At 40.4% G+C, this 10,532-nt stretch overlaps 1 protein-coding gene across 1 annotated transcript; it reads right to left on the minus strand.

The window, feature by feature from the left end:
* Positions 1 to 9,247: 9,247 nt before the first annotated feature.
* On the minus strand, positions 9,248 to 10,313 carry LOC112775039 (PRA1 family protein F3-like). Its single transcript, XM_025818514.2, has one exon. The coding sequence runs from the start codon at positions 10,201 to 10,203 to the stop codon at positions 9,646 to 9,648; it is 558 nt and encodes a 185-aa protein (XP_025674299.1). The 5' UTR covers positions 10,204 to 10,313; the 3' UTR covers positions 9,248 to 9,645.
* Positions 10,314 to 10,532: the final 219 nt, after the last annotated feature.

Raw genomic sequence — 10,532 nt, forward strand, 5'->3', positions numbered from 1 at the left:
TCACAGACTATTCTGGATGTTTCCACCGTGTATCGAGGCATTCCGTCATTGCAAGCCCCTGGTTAGTATTGACGGAACCCATCTGTATGGCAAGTATGGGGGAACGTTGCTTGTCGCGATTGCACAGGACGGGAACTCCAACATACTCCTTGTTGCATTCGCATTAGTCGAGGGTGAGAATGTTGAGTCCTGGTCTTTCTTTCTCTCCCACCTGTGTCAGCATGTGACACCGCAGCCGGGTCTGCTGGTTATATCGGACAGGTATAACGGCATCAAGGCCGCGCTTGAGGCTCCCGACGGAGGCTGGTTACCTCCATCTGCATACCGGACATTCTGCATTCGACATGTAGCGGCAAATTTCGCCCTAACCTTCAAGGGCAAAGACGCAAGGAGGCTACTTGTCAACACGGCGTACGCTAAGACCGAGGTAGAGTCGATTACTGGTTTGATATTCTGCAGTCTGAAGACCCGGCGATGTGTGACTGGGTGAACCGGATTGAGTATTCCTTGTGGACACAGCATTGTGATGAGGGGCGGAGATTCGGGCACATGACGACGAATATCTCTGAGTGTGTGAACTCAATCCTCAAGGGTGTCAGAAACCTTCCTATGTGCTCGCTAGTGAAGGCAACATACGGAAGGTTGGCCGAACTATTTGTTCGCAAAGGGAGAGAGGCTGAGGCCCAGCTGGGAACCGGACAACAATTCAGTCAGCACTTGGTGAAGTGTATCGAGGCCAACTTGAAGACGGCGAGGTGCTTCACGGTGACTTTGTACGACAGGGATAACTCGGAGTTCACCGTCGCAGAAACGACTCCGACTAGTTCATTCTCACTGGGTAGCTATAGAGTCTCGCTTGCATCTCAGACATGTGACTGCGGATACTTCCATGAACTTCATTTCCCGTGTTCCTACGCACTGGCATGATATGCCTACTCACGGCTTACATGGCAGCCTTACGTCCACCAGGTGTATCGTCTGAGTTCGGTGTTCAGTGTGTATCGGATGGGATTCGCACCTCCCATTCCGGAGGGTTTCTGGCCACCATATGATGGGCCGACTGTCATTCCGAACCCTAACAAGAGGCGTGCGAGAGAGAGTCGTCCGAGGTCCACTCGGATACGGACCAATATGGACGAGGCAGATCCGAACCGGCCAAAGAGATGTGGGCTCTGTCGGCAACCCGGACACACACGTTGGAGTTGCCCACAGGTCGGAGGAGCAGAGCACACAGGGGGACATGAGTAGGTGTATTGTTAGCTTTGGTACTTTGTTTATTTCACTTTGGGGTTTAGATTCCACTGTTATCGGTTTTGTTACTTGCAGTTGATAAGTGATAGAATTTGTTAATGTTAATGCGATGTACTGTGCATGGGATCTTAATTAATGAATATGTTCTGTTTTCGGAGTTTTGAACGAAATGTCTGTTGAATGCACACGGCAATAAATAAATCTACAAATTAAATTAAGACATGATGCGGAAACTATGCTAGTAACAGAAATAAACACTAAACAGCCATTTTCAAAGTACAATATCATGATTTGGAACAACATACTGAAACATAAATAACCAAACTACATGTTGGATCGTCAAAGTACATCAACGACAATAATAAACTTGGCTAAGATACAACAACGAACATGAACAAATAACATACAGGATACATGAATCATCTAAACAGATGCGAGCCGGTGAAGCAACGACGGGGTACCCGTGTCCTGTGGCCTCTCCGGATAAGCGGCTCCTCATCCTCGATCTCATCCTCCTCCTTATCCGGGACAGGCTGTGCAGGTGGCCTAGGCTGGACGGGTGCCCTAGACGGCCCGGCAACTGAATGTGACGTAGCAGTGTAGGCGAAAGGAGGAGTACCACCCAATGCAAAATGGTCAGCAGCAGGCATCGTAGGAGGCTCGTTCAGATCGACATCTAAAGGTACTTGTGTGCCGGAGTTCTAACCATGCCTACGGTCCGAATCATCCTCCTGCATGATGGCAGTAATCTCCTATAGAAAGTGTGACCCGCCGAAGTCCGCATCAAGCCCATCACCTGCCAGGAAGTCTAAAAACATCATCCCCGGACTAACCCATGGCGTACTCTCCTGAAGTGTTTGGTCATCGGCTGGGACACCAACGAAGTAATCTCCAAGCGGCCCCGAACCAAGTCCACCGTCATCATGGTCAGCCCTGTCACCCAAGTCCCTCCATGCCCTCGTGGTCTTCCTCCACCTCGACCGTCCCCGTCAACCTCGTCCATAGCCTGGTCCAGCCACCTCCACTCACGCTAGCTCCGTCGTGTCCCCACACGAGATCTCCTCTCGACCCGACGCCTATCCGGCACGTCGTCAACACGATCCATGTCAAGAACTCGCCCAGCACCCCTCTGTGACGCCTCCACAGGAATAGGAACGGCTCTCGGATCCCCCAAATACATCTCGGTGACAAGAACCTCTTTCCATGCTGACTCGACCACTCCAGGAAGTCATGTGAGGGTTCAGGGTCCGCAACAACATCGAACCGGACAACGTGGTCCGCACAGCTCTCCCAATGAAGATGCCAAAACTACAAAGCGGACGGGAACCAACGATCACCGCCTCTCCCGTCCTTCGACATCAGAAAGTCGATGTTCAGGGCGGGCTGCGGATGGGGCTGGACTCTGCCGAACTGCGGTAGAACCCTATCTATCTGATGCTATTTTATAACGGCAAAGTATATCAGTGACGTCACAGACCACCACATCGCCGTATACCGAGGCTCCAACGCCTCCGGATGCACAACCTGCAGCACCTCGGGGGAGCTATACGGCATCCAGATAAACTGCACAAAGATTCCAACATTGTCAGGCCAATTCATGTTCTAAATTCATAAAGTTTAGTTAATTAAATAAACTTAGCCGGTAGTATACTCACATCCCTGGCCTGTAACATGTCTATCCTCAGTCTCCAACTCTGCACTCTAGTTCCCTTCTCGCTACCGGAAGGGTTGTAACCTGACCACCTGCATCTCACATGGGTGTGATGGCTAATTAAAAGTGTGACATATTTGTAATACATTACAAGCGTACATGAACATTAACTATTTTAACTTGAAATAGAAAAGTCTGAGTAGGGTACCTCAAGGCCAACGGCCAGCTGCACGTATCATACCCAGCAGGCATAAACCTAGGAAAGTGCCAAAAGATCCAGACTGAAGTAGCTGAAGTGGGCCCGCTAACTTCACCACATGTCTGTTCGCCACTCGGCACATGCACCGGTACAACCATGCCAGTGTTGCAGACCCCCACCTGTAGGTACCCATCTCCTCAAGCCTAGCTAAATAGGGAAGCCATCTGATGTGAATGCAGTTGCCGGACTTGTCAGCAAACAGCTAAGTGCCCAACAACATCATGATATAGGCACGAGCAAAGCGCCGCACAGTCTCCTCATCGGCTGCCTCGGGGCACTCTCCAAAAGTCTCCTGGAACCAGGTGCAGTTTACTGCAAACTTCTGAACTTGGCTCGGAGGAGGAATCACTCCAAGCAACTCCTGGAACCATGCCCAAGCTGGACGGTCACCCTGGATGTATATCTGGAAATCTATAAGGCAACTGCTGACATAACGCCCGTCCACTGGCAACCCCAACTGATACGCCACGTCCTGAAGTGTGATCGTGGACTCTCCGAACGACATATGGAAGGTGTGCGTCTCCGGACGCCACCGCTCAACGAAGGCACTAACAAGGGGCTCATCTAACTGGAACCATCTATCGTTCAGCCTCGCAAGATGGTATAATCCGGCCATCTGCAAGTACGAAACATACCGCTCATCGAGTCGCATGCCCTGCTGCTGCCACATGCTCCTGATGCATCGTTGTGGCTGCGCATTACATGCACCGCATTATTAGAACCACTTAGAAAACCAGTGACAAAAATAACTAACACCAGAAACCACTAATCGAAACCACTAACAGAATCTACATGCAAAACCAATATAACAAACCAGTTGCAAAACCACATGCTTAAACCGCTAACATAAACCGCATATAAATCCACTTATGAAAAACACATGCAAAACCACTATCATAAACCGCTTACAAAAGCACATGGTCAACCACTTCCAATACCACCAAAATAAACCGCCAAAATAAATCATCAACAAAACCGCATACAAAAGTACTAACAAAAACCACTACTAAAAACTCCTAACCTAAACCGCCAACAAAACCACATGCTTTAACCGCTAACATAAACCGCATACAAATCCACTTACGAAAACCACATGCAAAACCACTATCATAAATCGCACACAAAATCACATAATAAACCACTTTCAATACCACCAAAATAAACCGCCAACATAAACCATCAACAAAACCGCATACAAAACCACTAACAAAAACCACTAACATAAACCACCAACTAAATCGCATGCAAAACCTCTCAAATAAACCACTTGCAATACCACTAGGATAAACCGCTAACATAAACCACCACTAAAACTACATGCAAAACCACTAACTTAGATGAACCGCTAGCACAAAGTTTTCTATCTACTAACCTCGTCGTTGATGACCCCGGCTATATGAGCAACTCCGTCAAACCGATATAGCCTTTCCGGATCGTCCCCCATCGGCTGAGTATTCTGTTCGAGTCTTTGTCGGATCGAATCTGGGTCGTTTTCTCTGAAATTTGGTGGGGTATGAGAATGAAAAAGTGATTTGAATGAGGCTGATTCAAACTCCTTATATAGCCGAAACCTATGTAATTCGAACCAGCCCCGTTCGAATTACTATTTGAGGCAAAATTTGAGTAATTCGAACCAACTAGGTTCGAATTACTTGGGGAAGCATCCAACTGTGTAATTCGAACAAACCTAGTTCGAATTATGCTCATTGGTAGTTCGAACCATGTAGATTCGAATTAGGTTAATCACATGTTCCTTCATAATTCGAGTTAAGTTGGTTCGAATTATATGTTAATATAGTTCAAATCCAGCTAGTTCGAATTACATAGTAGTGTGCTTTGGCTGATTCGTGAAGCTATTTTCAGTTTGGCTGATTCATGTAATTTGTTTCCTCCCTTGGCTTAATTGTGTTTTTTGCCCATAAAAGAGTAACAAATTAGATAATATATTTTAAAGCAGTGACAATCTAATTTAATAATTGATTCTAAAAATAGTAGCATATAAATAAAGAAATCGAAAGATTTAAAATCAATTCAATTTAATTTCAAAAACTAAAATCTAAATTAAGGAATATCTAAATTTTGTATAAGATAATTTAATTTTTATTTATAAAAGAGGCAAGATTCTAAAAAATTAATTATTCGTATAAAATATATATTAAAATATATAATATAAATTTATTTGATACATAATGTTTAGTATATAAATATTTTTAAATTTTCATATATCTAATTGGAGGAAAGTTTTTCTCTTTTTCCCGTCCAAAATCTATTTTATCCTTAGGTTTTTTTTCTTTAAATGTGAAGAGTAAATAATTGGATATACTAATTAGATGTTACGATTTTGGACACACTTTAATATTATTGTGCTAATATTTAGACATATTTAATCTCTTGAATTAAAATTTAGTCTATTTTTTAATATTTAATAAAAAAATTAAGAATACAGAAGAAAAGAATATTTGATAGATAAATACTTTATTATTTAAGTATTTATTAAAAATAATTTATATACTCAAATTCTAACTCTCAACTTCTATTTATAATTATCCACCTCATTAATGAATAGTCATGATAGAATTTAATTATCATTTAAATCGAGTGTTCAGAACTTTTGTAACACCCTACTACACAGAGTTTTACGCTTAAGTCGTAGAACAGAGGTAGTATGGTGTTACGGACCTCTAAACAGTAAAATATATATACGTAATAGTGGAAGAGACAATATACTAGGAGCCTTTAAAAACGGTTAAAACAAAATCGCAGAATAAAAATCGCAACGCTCGAGGAATATAATTACATGCGTGCTAAGAAACCTAATGGAAAATGATAAAGATAAGCAAAAGAGTAAAGGAAAGGCAAGAAAACAACATAACTAGATCCTGACTCAACTTGCGAAGCCAAAGCTGGCCGGAGGATACATATATATACATATATACATACATAGGTATCCCAAAAAATACCAAAATACCAAATAAACTTCTATCTCTCCCTCATCCTCTATGAGGAGCAGCATACACAAGTTACTTGGAGAGTAAGCTAAACACATATATATACATATATATAAACAGAAACCCAAAATACACCCAGGAAATACTTCGCTTCAAAGATCTAGACGCCTAGCGAGGAGCCTCTCCACCTGCATCTGAAAAACAACAACACAATATGGGATGAGAACCGGATGTTCTCAGCATGATAAAAGTGCTACGCATATAATAAATAAGGTCCTAAGAATACCAGAGGCAATTCTAGAACTCCGTCATACAATTGTAAAGCTTAGTTAATAAACAGAAGCCATAATAGGGGTAGGTAATCTAAACCTGCTTAAACTCACTCAATTCTAAACCTAACATAACACCAAGCCATTTCACCCTTTCCTCCATCCCTCCGTCTTCCACAATTCAGCAAAGACAAACAACCAAACAAGTTCACGCACAAGTAATAAGCAGATAGTGCAAATAGCAAGTACAACAGGTAGCAAGAGATTTATATTCAATTAGGCAAACCCAAGAAATACATAGCAATCAAAACAAACAAGTGCACATGATGCATGCATGTCCTATGGCTGATGAGACTCATCTGTCGGTTATCCAGCCAACCCGACAAGTTCGAAAACCTTAGACTGTCCCCCGTCGCGCATCCCCAAGAGTCTATGCATAGATTTCATAATCAATTATCATTTAAATCACTCAATGGGGCTATCCATACCCGGAAATTTATACGTGCCTGGTCACCCTTACGACATAGGGTCAACAGAGTATCGAGATTCAACCTGGAACACGTGGTGGCAAGCCACGGTTCTTACCCCGGAAAACTCGTATCTCAGAGATATCATCATTCATAAGCCATTTCATTTTCATGATCAATACATCATCAATTATCAAGCCTTGGCATTAAACTTCTTTAATATTCTTATCTTCTTCGTGCAATCCATCATTTAGCTCTTACTTCACCCTCAAGTTATCTTATTTTCCTAACTTCATTTATCTACTAGACTTAGTACTATGCTTTAAGTCTTAAAAGGCAGAAAATGGAGGTTTAGAAGTGAAAATTTGGTTTAAAACAGTCAAAATCCGGTTTTGCAGTAGGCAGTAGTCACGCGTACGCGTGAGTCATGTGTACGCGTGATCATGCGTATTAGCTTTTCACGCGCACGCATGGCTTCTCGCACATGCGTCGCTAAAATGCTACGCCACGCTGGATGGACGTTTTTCCAAAAATGCAGAATGCCCAGAAAGCTGCATAACCAGTTTTTAAACCTGCATTAACCCAGTTTCATACACCAGTTTTTCATTGTCCATAACTTTCTCCACAAAATTTCGTTTTTCACAAAGTTGATATCGTTTAAAAGCTTACAAAACCCTCTTTCATTTGAAACAAACCACAATTCCATCCAAAATTTGAGGAGCAAGTTATGGACTTTCAAAGTTCACCAAAGTTCAATTTTTACCAATTAGCTTCGAAATCTCATTTTCACCAATTTCAAGTTCCTTACCATTAAACCTGCACATTACTAACATATCAAGCCTATTTTATTAACATCCACATCCAATTTACCTTCAACTAATCTAACAAACATTAACCACCAATATATATCAACATACATCACATATATAAACAACCCCTCATTTACATATATTAACTCTTCCCATATACTAACCATTCTTCACATATATCAACCCTTTATCAACACATATCAATTAAATTCCATTAACATATATCAACCCTTCATTAATGGTCTCAAGAACACAAATTCAATACCAACAATTCATGCTCATAATTCCTATCACTAGCTCAATTTCAAGAGTTCACATTCATTAACTTCAACACCTCATAAATTCCAATACATATTCATCCACAAGTTATTCAACAACTTCACAACACTAATCATCAAATGCAATTAACCAATTCAACTTAACCTATGATTCTTCTAGCCTAAGTTTTCACAACACTTTAAATATTAAACGCGCGAAACTTAAACCATACATTGGCCGATCACCGCGCTTGGACCAAGGCAGCCACAAGAACACAATCACAGCCCCTCACAAGCTTGAGAAACCAACCTAATTCTTGACTCCAATCACCAACAAGCTTCCAAATGCTCCCAATTTAATTCCAATGCATATATATCCACTTAATCTACACCTAATTCATATATATGTTCCAAATTCAGATTTTTCACTATAAATGCAAGATTGAGCTAGGGTTAGGGTATCCTTACCGTACCCATATGTATAATAGCTCAAGCCGAATAAGCTCCGGAAGCTAACTCGAAACTAAAACACAAAACTGGGCAAAATTTCACTGTAGGGTTTCAATTTTACCAAAGAAAGGGGGTAGAGATTCTGAAACAAAAACAAAGCTTACCGGTGAAATTGATCCGACAGAAATGTAGAGCTCGACGCGCTGGACACGTGGCCGCAAACGGTGCAGTGACCGGAGCTCAAACGAGGAAGATATGGTGGTTGGAAATATTGAAGAGGGTTAGGAAAGCTCTCCTCCTCTCCCTTCTATTTTGGCGTCGCTGAAGCTAACGAGGGAGAAGAGAGATGCTGTTTCTTTTAAGGGTTTGGGTCCGGTTGGACCCATGGGCCCAGTTTGATCACCGGTTCGGTATTTTCAGTCTGATTTTGGGCCAAAATTTCAAGATTGGTATCGAATTTTTCGTTTTGACGAGCTCTATCCTATTTTTATGTTAGTTTTGCATTTTTAATTCTCCTAATTAAAATTCAATTTATTGACTAATTATTTACCGATTTTAGCGGGATTTACAACTTTCATTACAAATATATAATCTATCACATTTCTTTAAATATTTTTAGATTATTCTATATTACTTTTTATATTTTTATATACATGGACACTCTTTTAGAATACTCTGTAATCTTTTAAAATCTTTCAAAATTTTTTTGAACATTCTAAAACCTTCTATAATATTTTAAATCATTTCAAAATTATCTAAAACAATCTCAAACTATCTATTATATAAATACAAGTATAATATTTTAAGAGAGAAACTCTAGAGCCAGCAATTTTATTAAAATCTGGTCAACACTTAATCAGCAAAAAAAATTGTTAATTTTACACCATTAGATATAATCTCATATTATTAAAAATACTAGTAATAATGTTACAAATCACAAAAAATCAAAAACTGTCGTCTCCTAACACTTCTCTATTCTAAAATTTACGAGGAAATAAAGCAACTTAAAAAATAAAGCATGATATTAATTAGTACTATCTATTATGAAATAGAAACAAATTAAAATATTTGATCTAACGGTACAAACTACAAACTACAATCATAGATCAAAACTTTTTACATAGGCACCCGAGAATACCTCAGAAAAAAAAAATCATACATAAACCACAAAGTAAACCCAAGACTAATAACTTATTTTTACTGATAACTCACCAAATAAGATTAGCAAATTAGAAATCACAATAAAAATAAATTAAAAAGGAGAAAGAAAAACATGAATCATCACTAAGCTGCAGCACCACCATTGTGAACTAGCCCAGTAACCTCATCCAAGAACAGATCCTCAGTCTTTCGAAACACAGCGTGGGCCACCATAACCACCACTCCCACGGCAACGGCCACCAATATATTCACCGTGGCATCCGTTAACAACAGTACTGCCACGGTGAATATAGTCATGACGACCACTATAATGCGGTCGTCAATTACGTGACCATAAAGTAAAAGTGGTTGGTCACGAAGAAAATAGAGGAAGAGCCACAGAGCCATTAAGAGAAGGAAAACAATTAATGAAATTGGGTGCCACAAAAGACTAAGGAATAAGATTAGAAGTGCCACCATGGCATAGTTCACGCGAAAGTAAGGGACGTTGATTCGAACACGAGACATTGCTTGAGATAGAGTGATGGGGATTCCAAAGGATCGTGGATCCAACATGGTCTTCCATGGCTGACGAGTCCCTAGGCCTGCCCTGACCTTGTTCTTGACACGCGAGATGTAAACGAGGTTTGGGGTTGAAGGTGGTGATGACGAAGTTGTTGGGATTGTGCCATAGGTTGCCATGTTCCACAATGGCTTCTTCTTCTTCTTCTTCTTAGAATTATATATTGCAAGAGGCTTTGGGTTTGAGAGAAGGAAAAAGGTTATGTATGAGTTGGAACTTGGGAAAGGACGTCAACACTAAATGGAGCAACAATTATTAATATATATATATATATATTGTAACATATATTATATTTTAATTTATAAGTTTTAAGTTAAAAATAAAATAAGATCCTCTAACTGAATATTTTGTTCCACTATTTCGATCACAATCTTGAAAGTATTATTTTTTTTTAATCAATAAGTAATAATAGTCTGAAAATAGGTATTTTAACTCTTATTTTGATAAT

This window comes from Arachis hypogaea, chromosome 19 (assembly GCF_003086295.3).
Source record: "Arachis hypogaea cultivar Tifrunner chromosome 19, arahy.Tifrunner.gnm2.J5K5, whole genome shotgun sequence".
In the NCBI taxonomy this organism is placed as follows: Eukaryota; Viridiplantae; Streptophyta; class Magnoliopsida; order Fabales; family Fabaceae; genus Arachis; species Arachis hypogaea.

Coding starts and splice junctions, on each gene's coding strand:
- LOC112775039 (XM_025818514.2), bottom strand. CDS start 10,203: ATGGCAACCTATGGCACAATCCCAACAACTTCGTCATCACCACCTTCA.